Source organism: Cricetulus griseus, chromosome 6 (assembly GCF_003668045.3).
Source record: "Cricetulus griseus strain 17A/GY chromosome 6, alternate assembly CriGri-PICRH-1.0, whole genome shotgun sequence".
NCBI classification, from domain to species: Eukaryota; Metazoa; Chordata; class Mammalia; order Rodentia; family Cricetidae; genus Cricetulus; species Cricetulus griseus.
The window spans coordinates 25,185,856-25,204,340 of record NC_048599.1 but is presented as its reverse complement, the minus strand read 5'-3'; the positions used below and the strand labels follow the sequence as shown (position 1 = coordinate 25,204,340).

The 18,485-nt window shown below is 43.3% G+C and overlaps 1 protein-coding gene across 8 annotated transcripts in view; it reads left to right on the top strand.

Annotated features, from left to right (window-relative positions):
• The first annotated feature begins 3,336 nt into the window (after positions 1–3,336).
• The window catches only part of Cbfa2t2 (CBFA2/RUNX1 partner transcriptional co-repressor 2), a 109,760-nt gene continuing 94,611 nt past the window's right edge, over positions 3,337–18,485 (top strand). For 5 of the 8 annotated variants that reach the window (XR_004770556.1, XM_035446762.1, XM_027421436.2 and 2 more), the window contains exon 1: positions 3,337–3,491. Coding sequence is in view for 5 of the 8 variants with exons in the window: in XM_035446762.1 (XP_035302653.1) it covers positions 3,458–3,491 (34 nt within the window). In the remaining 3 variants the exon portion in view is untranslated. The remainder of the gene's footprint in view (positions 3,492–18,485) is intronic. The other 3 variants (XR_004770557.1, XM_027421432.1, XM_027421435.2) reach the window with 2 other exon arrangements.

The following is an 18,485-nucleotide window of genomic DNA, read 5'->3' as shown; positions in this document are numbered from 1 at the left end:
AATACATAACAAGAATCCTCTCATTCCAAAGAGTGATGGGGAAGTCCCCAAACCATTGCTGCCAGCAAGACGGCCACAGTCCAAGAGAGCATCCATCGCCCCACCCTGGCCTTTTATTCTGGGTCACACCCCCCCAGAGAAGACCACACTCATTGGGCCAAGCCACCCCAATACAATTGGCTGTTGGATCAAATTCCCACACCAGATCTGCCTGTTTCTGCCTACTGAGTGCTGCGATTAAAGGTATGTGCCACTTTACCACCAGGCTGCTCCTTTTCTTTGGGAGAAAGGTTTTGTTTATCTAAAGAGTCACACTCATGGCAAGTATTTCTCAATTACAGAGATAGGTTTTTGTCAAGGGTGAAGGAGTTGAGTACAGTGGAACACACCTGTAATATTTCAGGGGACTGAAATGGGAGGAATGGTGTGAATTCCAGACCATGGGTCACATGGCAAGTAGTAAGCCAGCCAGAGTTTGATATATGTTTATTATCAAACATAATAATGATAATAACAAAAATCTGGGCCTGATGGTATTTCTATAATCTCAGCACTATAATAGAGCCAAGAGGATCAGGAGTTCAAAGTCATTCTCTTTCTAGGCTACACAGTGAGTGAATTCTAGGCCAGTCTTAGGTATAGGAGATCCTGTCTCAAATCCAGTCAACGAGCCAATCAACTACCACTACCACCATCATAAATAAATAAATACATAAGTAAATAAAGTGCCATTGGTGTTTCAACAAGGAATATTACTTTTAAGAAGTTATACAACATGTCTTTAAATGGCTTCTCTCACTGTCAGCTGGTCTGGCCTTGGGATTATCATTCATTAGAGGAAGTGGCATGGTTTGGGCAGATGGCAGGCAGCATGTATTTCTCTCTGCCTGCCCATCTTTACTCTTCTTGTCACCAAAGACAAATATTGGGGGGGAACAAAAGGAAGAAGAAAAAATTCATCTTGCCACGATCATATTTGGAATCCCAGAATTTGGGGAGCTGAGGCAAGGGATTTGTTAAAAGTTGCAGGCCAGGCTGGGTGGTGGTGTCACATGCGTTTAATCCCAGGACTTGGGAGACAGAGACAGGTGGATCTCGGTGAGTTCGAGGTCAGACTGTTCTGCCTAGTTCTAGGACAGGCTACACACTCAAGCGTTTTCCATTTCCTTTGTTTTATCTGAACCTGTAACTTTCTGTTTGTTTTTTGAGACAGAATTTCTCTGTGTAGCCCTGGAACTTGCTCTGTAGACCAGGCTGGCCTTAAACTCAGAGATCTGCCTGCCTCTCTGCCTCCCTAGTGCTGGGATTGGGGTGTGTGTGTGTGTGTGTGTGTGTGTGTGTGTATGTACCACTTCACCTGGCAAATGCCGCTGCAGCTCACCCCGATGGCCTCTGACTTATTATCCTGATGATCATAACCTTGAACTGATCCTCCTGCTTTAATGCTGAGTGCTGGTGTACAGGTGTGGGCCACCATGGCTGACCTTGTTTTATTGAGACAGGGTCTTACTATGTGGCCCAGGTACTGGTCTTGAATCGGCAGTTCTTTTGCTTCAGTTTCCTAAGGGTTGGGATTACAGGTGTGGGCTACCACACCAGGCTGCTTCATTTTAGTTATTTTTTAAAAATGTTCCTTTTAAATTTTCTTTTATGTGCACTGGTGTTTTGCCTGCATGTATGGCTGTGTGAGGGTGTGGGACCCCTGGAACTAGAACTATAGACAGTTGTGAGCTGCCATGGGGTTGCTGGAAATTGAACCGTGGTCCTTGGAAAGAACAGTCAGTGCTCTTAACCAGTGAGCCATAGCTCCAGCCCCCTCATTTAGTTAGAATTCCTGAACTATAATTTTTGAAAAATTATGAGTAATTCTTCAAATATAATTTTGAGTCTTTGAGAAACAGAAAGGCTGTGTAGCTTAAAGTAATCGTCCTACAGCCCAACTACTTTCTTTGTTGCTCTGAGCCCCCCCCCCATTTAAGACAGGCTAGTGACTCATGTTTATAATCCTACTTCATGGGAGGCTGAAGGAGGAGGAATGGTGAGAGTTCCAGACCATCATGGACTACACTGTGTGTTCTAGGCTAGCTAGAGATCCAAAACAGACCCTTTTTTTGGAAACAAAACAATTTGTGAGGCCTGCTGGTGTTTTAAACACAACCTTTGGGAGACAGAGGCAGGAGTATGGCTTAAGGTTCAAGGATAGCCTAGTCTAGGTGAGTGAGTTCAAGCCGGCCAAATGTACATTAAGACCTTGTTTCAACAAACAAAAACATGCCAGGCAGTGGTGGTGCTTGCCTTCGCTTTTAATTCTAGCAGTCCAGAGGCAGGGGCAGCAGATCCCTTGAGTTGGAGGTCAGCCTGGTCTACAGAGGGAGTTCCAGAAGATGGGGCTGCATAGAGAAAAACCAAAAACAAACAAAAATCAGAACAGAACCTGCTTATATACATGCCCCTTTCCCCATGAACACGCACAAAACCCCCACAAAGCTCTTGGTCTAATGCAGAAACTAATAATGACAGCTACTAGCTTTTTTTTGTTGTTTTGGTTTTTTTTTTGTTTTTTGAGACACGGTTTCTCTGTTTTGCTTTGGAGGTTGTCTGGCCTCTAACTCACACAGATCTGCCTGCCTTTGCTTCTCCAGTGCTGGGATTAAAGGTATGCACCGCCAAAGCCCGGCTTTTTTTTTTTTTTTTTTTTTTTGGTACTAGCTTAAAAAAAAAATTAAATTCCTATAGTCTAGAAAGAGGAAGGAATCTGTGAGATAGCTCAGCTGGCAAAGATGCATGTCACTAAGCCTGATGCATGAGGTGAAGTTTGATCTGCTGGACCTACAGGGTGGAAGGAGAGCATGCCCCCAACTTGTGCTCTGACATTCACACGCACTCCTTCGAATGTACGCGCCCAAGCACAGACACGCACACATAGGCAATAAATCAATGTGAAAGCAAACAAGTAAGTAAAAGGAGTAAGAACAATTTACCACCCAAAACAACCATAAAGGCATTAAGGCCTGTACCTGAAGCGGCCCTCCCCCGAAGCCCCGCCCCAGGACTCCGCCCTCGCTCCTAAGTCTCCACCCAGGCCACATCCGGAAGTCTGGAGCTCGGAGACGTGCGTTTACGTGACGGCTGCGCGTAGCGCTCGGGAGGCGGGCCTGAGGTTCAGGCCGCTCCAGGATAGGACGCAGCCCGGCACGGAAGGGGCGGGCCAGGCCAGGGGGCGGTGCTTCGCGTGAGCGCCCTCGGGCCGGGCTTCCGCGTGCGTTGGTTGGCGAGCGGGAGCGCGCGGCGGGGGCGTGCCCGGGCCGTCCGGGGGGGGGCGGCGCGCGCCTAACGGCGGCGGCGGCGGCGGCGCTGGTGCGGGCGAGTTCGGCGGGTGCAGGTCCCGGCCTGCGCCTGCGGAAGACTCGGGTGGTGGGTCGTAGCGGGCGGCGCTCGCGTCAGGCTGCGCTCCGCGATGGTGGGCGTCCCTGGAGCAGCCGCCTTCCAGCGTAAGTGGGGCGGGAAGGCGGGCGGCTGAGGGGTGTGTGTTGAGGGGCCTGCTGCTCTACAGGCGCGAGGCTCCGCAGAGGCCCCCGGCGGGAGGCCCGAGCGGGGAAACTGAGGCCCGGAGCGGGGCGTTGTATCCAAGGTCACGCGACTGCGCGGGCCTTCGCGGGCTCCCGGGGCCAGCCCGGCGCTTCTTGCGGCGCACCGGGACGCGGGGCTCCCGGTGCTAGCGGGACTGTGCAGAGCGGCCTTGGATCGCAGGCCTGGCGGGCGCACTATGGACTAGCCGCGAGAGAAGTATTGTTTTGTTTTCGCGGCATCGGGGCTGAAAGTCCGGTCCCGGGAAACCGTAGGCACGCCGGATTTGGAGCGACGTGTGGTAGATGTTGGAAGACGCGGGGCCGGTGTTCCGGAGGGGCCTGTTGAGTTCAGGCTTTGGGGTCGGACCGCCTGGGTTCACGTCTCGGCTCCCCGGCGTACAAGCTGTGTGACCTTGGCTCTCCCCGAGTCTCAGTTGCTCTGTCTGAAAAATGGGCTGTGAGGAACGTTCTCTGAACTGCCCTGTAGTTGGGTTTAGTGAGTTCAGCGGAACGCCCTGCACACACAGTTGCACATCACAAGTGTGAAAGCTCGCTATTGTAATTGCGGTTTTTTAATCATGTGTGCACCTCGGAAAAGTCCGAAATTGCGATCTGGTTGTGTATTTTTTATTTATTTTTTTTAAAGATGTCTTTGCCAAGTCCCGCTGGGTGACCCGGTTGTGTTTTCATTCTTACCTCCGTCTTGCCATTTCGTTTATCTGATGTTCTTTCTAGAATCGTAAGATCTTTGCAGGAGGGTTGGTATCCTTAATAAGAACAATAAAAACTTAATTGTCATTAAAATACAGTAATAGCCAACATTACTTCAGTACCAGGCATTTTGCATTCGATTCATTTAATATTTATTAAATCATCTCTTAAGTACAAAGTATCACTCCAGGCCCAGAGGATATGGCAACAAAGTAGATTCTGGATTTGAGTTTGAGAGAGGGGACTCATGTAAACTCTTTTGTGGATTTTTCTGTTTATGCAGAATGGCATTCTAAAAACAGGTATTTGAGGCACTTTCAAGGCAGGTGCATCTTTGAGTTTGAGGCCAACCTGATCTACACAGCCAGTTCCTGGTCAACCAGGTCTATATTGTGAGACCCTGTCTCAAAACAAAATAAAAAGTAAATAAAAACTGAAACCAGGTATTTGAGTATGTCCATTGTGCAGAGGATAAAATGAGAGGTATTGAGAACGCCATGCTCTGCCTCCAGAGGGTTGTTCTTCAGCGCTTAAAAGGGAGGATTTATACAGCTGCTTTCTTGGACTCTTATTCCACATTGGACTGAAGAAATGCAAGGTAGATTTAGCCATTACTCCCTTTTGTAGTGCTGTGCTCTTGCTGCTCTTGTGGAGGCCGACCAGGTAACCCTGAGGTCTGACAAGGATTTCGTTATATTAGGAAAGTGGAAAAACCTTTTATATGTATTTAAATTCATTTACTTATAGCAGTATTGAGGATTGAATTTAGGGCCTTGTACTCTATGCTGTACACTGAAGTGTATCCCCAGCCTTTTTCAGATTGGGTCTTACTAAGTTGCCCAGGCAACTTGTAATTCTGTCTCAGCTTCCCAGTAGCTAAGAATACAGGCCCGCGTCACTAGGTCTACCTGACCATGTCTTACATTTTCAGTTAAAGACAGGTCCCAAAAAGTTGAGTATGGCGAAAGCCTATATGTAATTGCAGCACGCAGGAGGTTGAGGCAGAAAGATGTGAGTTTGAGGTCAACCCAAGCTATGCCCTGAGATTGTTCTGGAAAAACAACAAAAGCTAAGACTTTTTGGTTTGTTTTGTAACTAGTTTTCTTTGCATAAGGCAGTCTGTAGTGTTTAGTATGCTTGCTTATTGATTGATAGCTGGATTGAACTGAGGACCTATGTGCAAGGCAGGTCCCCCTCCCCCCCCCAGTGTTTCTCTAAGTAGCTCTGGCTGTCTTGGAACTTGCTCTATTGACCAGGCTGGCCTGGAAACTGCCTCCCATACCTGGCTTGGCCTCTTAACTCTTAATCCTGTCTCAGGTGCCTGAATACTAGCATTACAGGTGGGCACTGTCATACCCTAGTCTACTTTTCCTTAAGTTCAGACTAATAAATTACACTGAACTTCGTTGGTTTGAGTACTTTCTTTCATTAAGATAGACTCTTACTATATCCGTAGCCTAGGCCAGTCCTACCTCCTGGCCTGACTTCCTCAGAGCTGGGGTGTTACAGGCATGTGCCCTTTTCAGTCAGTGCTTCTGTGTTGACCATTTGCTGTTCAGAAGCTTACCTACAGTTTCTTGTTTTTCTTGAGTGCTGAAGGAACACAGGCCCTAGTGTATGCTGGGCAAGTGCTCTAACTGCTAGTGCTTTTAACTATATTCCTGGGGAAAGAAGAGTAGAAAAGAACTCAACCCTGAGTCTGCTTTCCTAAACTGGAAATTTCTACATTTCCCTGGGGAAATACTGTAGCACTTTATCTTCTGGTGTTCATTCCATTAGGATATATGGCTGAGTTTGCACACAATGCATGAATATTTGTTTTGTTTTACACTTTTTTTGTCTGTCAGTACTGGTCAAAAATCAACCACCACAACCAGGGCCTCCCATTCCCTAGGCAAGTGTTTTACCATTGAGCTTCATTCAAGCCCTGAATATTTTGTGTTATTGAAAATCCTGTTGCCCTCAAACTTGTAACACTTTCTGCTTCAGCCTTTTAAATGAGGGATTCTAGATGTGAGTCTGGCTGAATATTTGTTTTAAATTTTGGTTTAGGCTAGGGCTGTAACTCAGTGGTAGTGTACTCACCCACCATGGGCAAGGCCCTGGGTTTGCTCGATTGCTCATAAATAAGTAACAATTATAGTCAGACTGAAAATTGCCATTTTAAGGAATAATGAGCTAAAATGTAAGTGGACATGACAGTATTGTCTCTCCAAACCTTGGTGTGATAGTCACTAGTCTTGGGAGGGAGACCATCATCTTAAGTGGATCTTATCCCTTGACTTATTAAGTATGCTACTCTTGAAAAAAAAAAAAAAAAACACCTTATTTAGCAGAAGTAGAATGCAGTGGTGTAGTCTAAACTTTTGTTTGTCTTTTGTTTTTTTAATGTCTCCTCACTTATCCTTTTTTTTCTTAACTTTTTTTTTATTTGAATTAGGAACAGGATTGTTTTACATGACAATCCCATTTCCCTTCTCCCACCCGTCCTCCCTACCCACCCCCCCCCAAACTTTTTTTTTTTTTTTTTTCTGAGACTGTTTCTCTGTGTAATAGCCTTGACTGTCTTGGAATTCCATTTGTAGACTGTGCTGGCCAACTCACTTGCCTCTGCCTTCTGGATGCTGGGATCAAAGGTATGGCTTTTTACAGGCTAGGATGAACTTCTGAAAGCTAATGTTTTGTCTGTCTTTCCTTTTTGAGTCAGTATCTGGAACATGCTGCAGTCCTCCTGTCTCTGCTCCCCCACCCCCATCCATTTTAGCATTATAGGCATGCTTTACTAAGCCCAGTCTCCTCTGTAAAATTAAAGGTAGTTCCCTACATCATTTGCTTTTTTTTTTTTTTTTTTTTGAGACAAGGTTTCTGTGTAGCCCTGGCTTTCCTTGAACTTGCTCTATAAGAAGACCAGGTTGGCTTCAAACTCAGAGATCTGCCTGTCGTCTGCCTCCCAAGCGCCAGGACTAAAGGCATGCACCACCATGGCCGGCCTCATTTGCAGGTTTATTCTGATGATTAGTATGTGAGAGTGGCATGTGAAATGCTTTAGCGGTACTTGGCACATTGTTTAGCTGCTGTTAGTTGCTGAGGATACATAGGTGACTTAGGATCCCACACTTCATGGGGGTCCTGCATAGATAAATGGGGAATGGCAGATAAAGTGTGTAAATCTTTTTTCAGATTTATTTGATTTTATGTGAGAAGTGGAATATATCATGTTAATAAAATGACAGTGAATTTCAGCTGGATTTGTGCCTAGGAAGTACCAAATGACAAGAAAGCCTATTACAGAATTCTTCATAGCCTTGACGCTCTTTCTTCTCAGATGGTCCTTTCTGTCTACTTACCTGAGAATACAAACTTGCAGACTAAGCTGTATCAGGGTTATGAGAATATCTTCATTTTGTAATTTTATTTTGCCTAGCAAGGTAAAGTGTGAAATTAATAATGTGTCGAAAAGTATATAAATCAGTGACCCTTGTCGGGCGTTGGTGGTGCACACCTTTATTCCCAGCACTTGGGAGGCAGAGGCAGGCAGATCTCTGTGAGTTCCAGGCCAGCCTGGTCTACAGAGCGAGTGCCAGGATAGGCTCCAAAGCTACACAGAGAAACCCTGTCTCAAAAAACCAAATAAATAAATAAATAAATAAATAAATAAATAAATAAATAAATCAGTGACCCTTGAAAGAAGCCTAAACACATGGAGCAGTATGGTAGTTACAGATATTTCTTACAGTAGAGAGGTTCTGTGCATTCATTACTATAAAAAGATGTAAGAATTGTCCTCTTGAGAAGTGTTTCCTTATGTGGCACATAGCTATTAGCATGATAAAAGAGAAATGGAAATGCACCAGAGAGACCTTGTTGAGGATAAACTCATTACCCCTTATTTTCTCTCCTCTAGGCCCACTACTGTCTCTAACCCTAATCTCTGGTTGACTTAGTTACTTGTCTGTATCCATGAGCTTCCTTTCCTCTGAGATGATCAAATTATTTTCCTGCTCCTTTTTGTTGGTATTCCTTCTAGTTATTGGATTATCCTAAACTCCTACTTTCAGCATAGCCCATGCTGATTTCAAACTCCTGATTCTCTTGTCTCTCACCTTGCAAGTACTGAGATTGAAAGCATGAGCCATCATGCCTGGACAGGATTGCTATAAATGACAGTAGAGATGAAGTGGGAAAGAAAATGCAATATTGGTTTAATAGCACACACCTGTAATCCCAGGATTTGGGAGGTGGAGGCAGGAGGATTATTACAAAGTGCCAAGCCAGCCTGAGCCTGGGCTTTGTCTCAAAACAAAACAAAACAAAACAAAACAAAACAAACCCCCGCTTAAACAATAACTCTTCGCGGGGCCAGATCTCGTTTAAGGCCATCCTGGACTACAGAATGAGTGCCAGGACAGCCAGGGCTACACAGAGAAACCCTGACTCAAAAAAAAAAAAAAAAAAAAAATTGACTCTTGCAGGTCATGGTGTGTGCCTGTAATTCTGCTTTTTGGGAGGCTGAGGTGGGAGGATGGAAATTTTGAGGTCTCTCTGTGCTGAATAGTCAGACTGTCTTATAATGGGGAAGCCAAATGAAAAACTAAAAGGATTTGTTTCTTCCTTCTGTTTCGTATTGCTATAATTTAAATTTTTTTGTTTGTTTTTCGATTCAGGGTTTCTCGTGTAGCTTTGGAGCCCATCCTGGCACTCACTCTGGAGACCAGGCTGGCCTCGAACTCACAGAGATCTGCCTGCCTCTGCCTCCTGAGTGCTGGGAATAAAGGCATGCGCCACCAACACCTGGCTTGTATTGCTATAATTAAACGCAGAAATCAAAGTAAAATTCAGAGTGACCTATGTAAAATTCTGAATTTATAACTCTGGATTGGCAGACTTAAATTAAATTAGTTGATGGCTACAAATATGTAATCTAACCTCTCTGGTAGCCCAAGTTAAATGTTACTGTCAGGCATGCACACAGGCCTTGACACACACACACACACACACACACACACACACACACACACACACACACACACACACACACACCTTTGACTTTTTCTCTTTTAAAAATGTTGCCTCATTCCTTTGTTAATTTTGGTCATCATGTAGAGGTCCTGCCTGCTTTTAATTTTTCAAAACCACATGAGAACAAACATTCACATAGCACAGATTTATTCATTTAGGTCTCATAACCCTAGAGCAATAATAAACACACCCACAGTTTCCTGGAATTCACAACACTCCTGACCACTACCACCCCCTGCCCCATAAAAACTAATATGCCAGTGGTATTTTTCTGCACTATAAAAATGTGACAAGTTTTTATTGACTTCAGTGCTTTTTATTTCTTTCTAGAAAAAGTACTGTCAGCCTTGAGGAGAGGTGACGGGCAGAAACATCTCTTTTTTTCCCCCTTTTAGTTTTACTTTTACCCAGGTTGGCCTGAAACTCAGAAATTTTCCTGCCTCAGCCTCAAGAATTGCAGGTGTGAACTACCACATTCAACCCCCTCCATCTCTGTCTCTCTCTCATCTCTATATCTGTATCTTTATTTTTGTTTTTCAAGGCATGGTTTCTCTGTGTAGTCTGGCTGATCTGGAACTTGCTCTGTAGACCAGGCTGGTCTCAAACTCACTGAGAACTTCCTGCCTCTGCTCCCCAAGTGCTGGAATTGTTTTAATTATTTGGTTTATATGTATGGTGTTTAGTCTGTGTATATGTCTTTGTACTACATATGTGCTTGGGGCCCAGAAGATGGTTTCTATCCCTTGGGACTGGAATTGCAGTTGAGTTGGGAACCACCATTTGGGTGCTGGAAACCAACCTGAGTCTTCTGGGAGGACAGCCAGTGAGTGCTCTTTAAACAGCCGAGCCATTTTTCTGGCCATTTGTTTTTGTTTCCTTTTACAGTGCTGATATGACTTGAGTTTGTCAAGTAAACTACCACTGAATGATAGCCCAGGAGAATCTTTTTTTTTGTGAGACAGAACCTTCCTATGTATCCCAGGCTAGTCTGGAAGTGACTGTGTAACCCAGGTTGGCTTCTGTGTGCAATGATCTTCCCACTTCTGCCTCCCAGGTGTTAGGGTGGCTTTATTTTAGTTTTTATCTTTTTTTCTTTCCCCAAGACAGGGTTTCTCTGTGAAACAGTCCTGGCTGTCCCGGAACTCACTCTGTAGATCAGACTGGAGACAAGCTCTCACTTAATGATCTAGACTGATCTCCTATTTGTGGACTAAAGTGATCCTTAGCTGCCCAAATACTGGTATTGTAGGTATATACTACTGTGCATAGCTCCTGATTGTATTTGTATTACTGTTTATTTATTTTTCATTTTTATTTATTTATTTATTGAGACAATCTATGTAGCCCAGGCTACCCTTGAATTCGTTCTGTAGCCCAGAACTGAAACTAAGGTAGTTCTATTGCTTCAGCCTCCCTCCTGTAGGATCAAAGGTGTATGTGTGTGTATGTATGTATGTATGTATGTATGTATGTTCTTGGTTCTATAATATTTTATTTTTTAAGTTAAATTTATTTAGCCTTGGTTGGGGATATAGTTCAGTGATAGAACAAATTCTGTATTTGATCCTTTGCATACACATGATGCCCCCACATTTAGTTTTTTGTTTGTGTTTTTCCAAGACAGGGTTTCTCTGTGGCTTTGGAGGCTGTCCTGGAACTAGCTGGTCTCAAACTCACAGAGATCCACCTGCCTCTGCCTCCCAAGTGCTGGAACTAAAGGCGTGCGTCACCACCACCTGGCCCCAAGTTTAGTTTTTAAATACAGTTTTTGTTTTCAGTTTTTTTGTTTGTTTGTTTGTTTAAGTTAGGGCCTCTCTTTGTAGCCTGTGCTGTCCTGGAACTCATTCTGTAGACCAGGCTGTCCTCCATCTTACAGAAATCTGCCTGTCTGTGTCTCCTGAGTGCTGGGATCAAATGTGTGCAATACCAAGCCCAGCTGTTTATATTGTTTTGAAAGTGTGTGTGTGTGTGTGTGTGTGTGTGTGTGTGTGTGTGTGTGTGTGTGTGTGTGTGTGTGTGTGTGTGTGTGTTCTAAGAAGCCAGATGCATTGGATTTCCTGGTGCTGAGAATTAGAGACAGTTGTGAGGTGCCTCACTGTTAGGAACTGAACTGGGGTCCTTGAGAAGAGCTCCAAGTACTTTAAAACTTGTAGGGCATCTTTCCAGCATACTCGTTTATTTTTTTTTCCTGATTAGAAAAAAAAACACATAAAAATTGCACATACTAATTGGGTAACACGTTTTGATACGGTTTTCACTTGAAGAGATGATCACTCTTCTTCTGAGGGTGGGTGGGACCTGGGACATTACTGATTTAGGCTAAGAGAGGGAGGTGACTGCTTTGGACCAGAATAACATTAACAGTGGATGTTGAAATAGTTTCATTCACGTATGTCTACCTTCTTTTTCCTTTTTCTTTTCTCTCTTTCTCTCTTCTCTCTTTCTCTCTCTCTGCCCCCCCTCTCTCTCTCACCTCTCTCTCTCTCTCTCTCTCTCTCTGGTTTTTCAAGACAGGAATTCTGTGTATAATCACTATGACTGTCCTAGAGATCTGCCTGCCTTAAAGGTATGCACCACCATCACCAAGCTGAAATTCTGAGTATTTTGAAGGTAGAGTTGGTAGGTGTCGGTTCATAGGTTGTTGTGCACCCCCCTTTGATTGTGTGTGTGATGTGTACACATAGGCTCCTGTGCCAAGGTGTGCTTGTGGAGATTGGAGAACGACTTGGAGGTGCCAGTTTTGCCCTATCATGTGAGTTCAGGATATCCACTCAGGCCTCAGGCTTGGCAGTAGATGCCTTGACAAGCAGAACCATCTTGCTTGGACTGCTCTTCTACTCTTTTTTATTTTAAATAATGGAGGTGTCATCTGTTGAGAGCTTGTTTTTCTCAATTTTAAAAATTAGATTTATTCAATTTTTGTTTTATGTATTTAGCCTGTATGTATGTATGTATGTATGTATGTATGTATGTATGTGCACATGTGCATGCTTGTTGTCTCTGGAAGTCAGAAGAAGGCATCAGCTCCTCTGGAGCCGAAGTTCAGATGGTTGTGAGCCACCCTGAGCGTCCTGGAAGTTGAGCCTGTCTTCATTGTAAGAGCAACAAGTGTTCTTAACCATTGAGTCATTTCTCCAGTTCCTATTTTATTTATGTGTTTTTTTTTTCTTTTGTTGTTGTGATTGGTCTGGGATTCACTGTGTAGACCAGGCTGGACTTGAACTCAAGAAATTAGCCTGCTCCAGCCTCTTAATAGCTGGAGTTAAAGGTATGAGCCATCATACTCAGCCCAACTTCTTTTATTTAAAGACAGGTTCTTATAACTCTGCTGGCTTTGAACTCTCTGTCATCTGAAGATGGTCTTGAACTCCTGAGTTGCCAATATTTGTCTGTGGACTTGGGATGGGGACAGGGGAGAAAGTCAAGGCAGTGCTAAAATTATTGGTTGAGGTTACTAGTTTAAAATCGTTTTTTTGTTTGTTTGTTTTTGTTTTTGTTTTGTTTTTCGAGACAGGGTTTCTCTGTGGCTTTGGAGGCTGTCCTGGAACTAGCTCTTGTAGACCAGGCTGGTCTCCAACTCACAGAGATCTGCCTGCCTCTGCCTCCTGAGTGCTGGGATTAAAGGCATGCGCCACCAACACCCGGCTGGGGTTACTAGTTTAAAATTGTTTTAAAAAATTATTCTTATTTCATTTGCATTGGTATGTTACCTGCATGTATGTCTATGTGAGAGTGTCAGATCTTGGAGTTGCAGACAGGTATAAGCTGCCATGTGGGTGCTGGAACTTGAACCTGAGTCCTCTGGAAGAACAGCCAGCACTCTTAACTGCAGAGCCATTCTCTAGCCCCCAAGGTTACTAGTTTAATACTTGGAGAATACTTTAGTAGGCATGGGTAGGAAACACAGAATGTCAGATGGGTTGGTTGTGGGGCTTTGAGGAATATGTCACCAGACCCAGCCCAGCCTAATTTCAATTAGTTAATTAAATTTTTTATAGGGTCTGGGGACATGAATGAGTTGGTAGAATGCATGCAACATATGCATTAAGCTTTGAGTTTGCTCTAGGGCACTTCATAAATCAAGCAGAAGTTCCTAGGAAATAGAGGCAAAATCAGAAGTTCAAGGCCAAAATTTTACTCCATTACGTATCAAGGTTGAGGCCAGCCTGAGATATATGAGAATCTTGTTTCAAAAAAATCAAAGACAACATTAAAAAAAAAAAAAAAAGCAAAGACAAAAGTAGACAACAACAGCAACATTGAGCTGAGGAAATAGTTCAGTGAAGAGTTTGCTGAGGTAAAGTTTTTGCTGTGCAAGCATGGGACTTGAGTTTGGATCCCCAGCCCCAATATAAAACCCAGGTGTGGTGGCTGATGGGGAAACAGGTATACCCTGGGGCCCAGTAGAACTAGCTACAGTATAGTGAGAGACCTTGTCTCAGAAAATAAGGTAGAGAGTGATAGACAAACATAACTGACATTGACCTCTTACATCCATGTGTATACATTTAGTTGAGTGCACCTGCATACATTATGTATTATGTGCACACACAAATGTCTAGCAATGAAGTGAACTGCAGAAAGTTACCATTTATCTTATCACTGAAAAAATATGCTGAGATTTTTGTATATCTTTATACAACTATAATACATAAACATGATGTATTTAAAAAATGAACTTTTACTACTTTGCAGTCTGTAACCTCAATCAGATGGTAAGTCTACAAGACTACATCTTTTACTATGATTTCCTCAATATTTGTTGTAAGATATCTTTAAAGTGATAATAGCTTTCCTGTCAGAGAAAGCTGCAAATGCACTGGTTCTGGTGGCACATGCCGATAGGATTTGCTGAAGGAGGCGGAGACAGGAGGATCAAGAGTTTGAGGCCACTCCAAAGCAATGCAGAGAAACCCTGGGGGGGGGGGGGACAAAAAACAAAAAAACAAAAAAAAAAAAAACCCAACAACAAACAAAAGAGTTTGAGGCCAGCCTGGGCTACACATTTGCCAGGCGGTGGTGGCACATGCCTTTAATCCCAGCACTCAGGAGGCAGAGGCAGGGGAACCTCTGGGAGTTTGAGGCCAGCCTGGTCTACAAAGCTACACAGAGAAACCCTGTTTTGAAAAAATTTAAAAAAAAAAAAAAAGCTGCAAATGACTGTGTAATAAAAGCAGATGGTTATCTGGCTGACCACTTCATGGGTCTGTCAAGCAGCATTTCCACCCTTTTTTCTCAGAAAGTGTAAGGTTGTCCATTTCGGAATTACTTGAATCTAGTTGAATCTGTTATCTCTGGTTTTCATTAGCAGTAGAAAAAGCAAATAATGAAGCTGTGAAGTTCTGTAAGTAGATACAACTGTTCTGGAAGTGAATTAGTCCCTTTCTGCCATTTGACACTGCAACTCAGATACTTTGTTCCGGCCTCCCAAGAGCACCTGCACACCATGCTGTATAATCTCCCACACAAACACAAATAAAAATAAAAAAAAAAATTGGGCTGGAGAGATGGCTCAGTGGTTAAGAGCACTGACTGCTCTTCCAAAGGACCTAGATTCAATTCCCAGCATCCACATGGCAGTTTACAAATGTCTGTAACTCCAGTTCTAGGGGTAAAGAAATGGCTCAGCCGTTAACTACACCATCTTCTCTGTCAGAGGACTGGGGTTCAGTTCCCAGCACCCACATGACAGGTCACAGCTGTCTGTAACTCCAGTTTCAATGGATCTGACATCCTCATACCAATGCACATAAAATGAAAATAACTAAAAATTAATTATTAAAAAACTCCATTTCTAGAGAATCTGGCACCCTCATATAGGCATACGTGCAGACAAAACACCACTGCACATAATATAAACCTAAAACAAATGAAAAAAATTTAAATCTTGCCAATTTTTATGTCACCACTGGTCACCATCAATAAAATGAACATTGACTGCATTTTTGATATTATAAGATATAGAACATCTTCAGTGTTTTTCTGATTTGATCAATACTTTGATTTTTTACAATTGTCAATGCTGAGAATGATATATAATATGTAGTACAAAATGCCAAAGTGTGTTTAGACCAAGCCAGGCATTGGTGGCCCACCCTTTTAGTCCCAGCACTCAGGAAGCAGAGGCAGGCAGATCTCTGTGAGTTCGAGACCAGCCTGGTCTACAAGAGTTAGTTCCAGGACAGCCTCCAAAGCCACAGAGAAACCCTGTCTCAAAAAACAGAAAAAAAAAGTATGTTTAGACCATTTCAGAAATTGTGTCCTAGGCCAGGTATGCTAGCACATGCCTTTGATCTCAGCACTAGTTAGTACATAGGCAGACAGAGCTCTTGGGTTCAGGGCTTACCTGGTCTATAGAAGGAGTTCCAGGATAGCCAGGGCTACAGAGAGAAAAAGCCCTGTCTTGAGAAAACAAACAAAAAGGGATATTTTCATTTGTTTGTGTGTCTGCCTGTATCTGCAATGTGTATACAGTTGCCAGTGGAGGCCAGAAGAGAACACTGCATTCCTTAGAACTGAAGTTAATAGGTGATGCTGGGACCTGAACTCTGAGAAGCAATAAATGCTCTTTTATTTATTTTATTATTATTATTTTGGGTTTTGGTTTTTCGAGACAGTGTTTCTCTGTGTAGTTTTGGAGCCTGTCTTGGCACCTGCTCTGTAGACCAGGCTGGTCTTGAACTCCCAAAGATTCTCCCTGCCTCTGCCACCACCACCACCTCCCGGCCTGCTGAACTTTCTTTCTAGGACCTGTTTTCCCTATTTGATTTTGAATTTTTGGATGGTGCATGTTAGAAATCTACATTACCACCTCACACATTCAGTTCTGTGACTTCATATGGGATTTGTGACAGTTTAATATGCTGGTGACTGTGGCATAAAATCATCTGTCATCCATGAGTTTTTAATTTGCACAAGAAATAAATCATGGGGCTGAAGAGATGGCTCAGCTGGTTTTCCAGAGGTCCTGAGTTCAATTCCCAGCAAACACATGATGGCTCACAACCATCTGTAATGAGATCTGGTGCCCTCTTCTGGCCTGCAGGGATACATGCATACAGAACACTGTATACATAATAAATAATCTTCTTCTTCTTCTTCTTCTTCTTCTTCTTCTTCTTCTTCCTCCTCCTCCTCCTCCTCCTCCTCCTCCTCCTCTCCTCCTCCTCCTCCTCCTCTTCTTCTTCTTCTATCGTTTTTTTCAGACAGTTTCTCTGTAGCTTTGGAGCCTGTCCTAGAACTTGCTCTGTAGACCAGGCTGGGTTTGAACTCAGAGATCTGCCTGCCTCTGCCTCCCAAGTGCTGGGATTAAAGGAGTCACCTGGTAAATAAATAAATTTTGAAAGGAAAAAAAAGAAAGAAATCACTGGCTGGGTATAGTGGTGTACAGGTTTAATCTCAGCATTCTGATCATATTAATTGCAGCACTTGGGAGGCAGGGGTAGGTGGGTTTTGGTGAATTGAAGGGCAGCCTGGTCTATGTAATGAATTTCAGGAAGCTGAGATTACATAGTGAGACTGTGTCTCAAAAATAAATAAATAAAAGTCACTGGTTTAAATTTGATAATGTACTTTTTTTAAGTGTGTGTATCTGTCTGCTAGTATGTGCATGTGAGTGCAGGTATGTGAGCTGCTGCACATGGGTGCTGAATCTCCTCTCCAGCCTCTAAATTTGCCAATATTGATCAACTTTTTTTTTTTTTTTTCAAGGCAGGGTTTCTCTGTGGCTTTGGAGGCTGTCCTGGAACTAGCTCTTGTAGACCAGGCTGGCCTTGAACTCACAGAGATCCTCCTGCCTCTGCCTCCCGAGTGCTGGGATTAAAGGCGTGCCGCCACCACCGCCCGGCTGATAATCTTTTAAAACCTTTTTTTAAAAAGATTTATTTATTTACTATGTATATAGTGTTTTATCTGCATATATCCCTGCCAGAAGAGGGCATTGGATCTCATAGATGGTTGTGAGTCATCATGTGGTTGCTGGGAACTGAACTCAGAACCTCTAGGAAGAGCAGTCAGTGTTCTTAACCTTTGAGCCATTTCTCCAGCCCTTAAAACCTGTGGGTTGGTTCTCTCTTACCACGCGGTTCCAGGGGATTGAATTCAGGTCATCAAATTTGATGACAAGCACCTTTACTTGCTGAGTCATCTTTCTGGCACTATGCCTATTTTTCTTTCAAGACGGGGTTTCTCTGTGTAGCATGGCTGTCCTGGAACTCACTATGTAGACCAGGCTGGCCTCAAACTCACAGAGATAGGCCTGACTCTGCCTGCCGAGAGCTGGGTTTAAAGGTATGCCACCCAGCCTGGCTTTAAAAAATGATTTTGTCTTTTATTTTTATTTCTACATTTATTTTTAATTTTTAAAAAAGGTCTGGCTATATTGCCCTGACTGGCTCAGATGCTTGCTATGTGTACCAGGCTGGCCACCAAAAGTTATAGGTAAATAACTAAAGCTTATTGTTACACTTCGAGATTACAGTATTTGTGTTTGGAAGATAAAAAGCCTATTTTAGTGATGATTTTGGTCTTTGTGCAGACAATAAAATGAAAATACTGGTTTGGGCTTGGTGTCTTTATAGTTAGCATTGTTCTGACTCCATGGAGTGGATGTATTGAACCAGGTGTTTTACTTCAGCTGTACCATCTGTGGGAGCAGGTGGACAGATCCTCTGTCATCAGGAAAACACAGCTGGTGAGACTTAGATCTAATTGGTTGCTTTCCTAGCTCTTTCTAGTCACATATACCTGAATGCAGTTTACCTCAGTAAATGTGTTGATTTTGGTTAGGACATTAACAGCAAAAGTGAACAAAAAAGTAAAAAGGTGTGAGTATGTATGTATTGAGACATTGCCTGCTGCCTTGGAAATAGTATTATCCTGTCTCATCCTCCCAAATTCTTGGATTGCAGGGGTATGTTACTACACCCACCCCTGCGTTTTTGGATTTATATCGAGAAAAATAATTTAAGGGTTTATTTATTTATTTATTTATTTGTATTTAACTTTGTGTGATTATGTTCATGTGTGTGCTTATGCCTTTGGAGACCAGTAGATGTTCTTTCTGTGATGCCATTCACTTTGATTTTCAGAGTCTTCCTAACCTCACTGATAGGCTAGACTGGCTGGTGTAGACTGAGTTTTTTTTTTTTTTTTTTTTTTTCTGCCTGGTCCCGCAGCCGTTTAGCT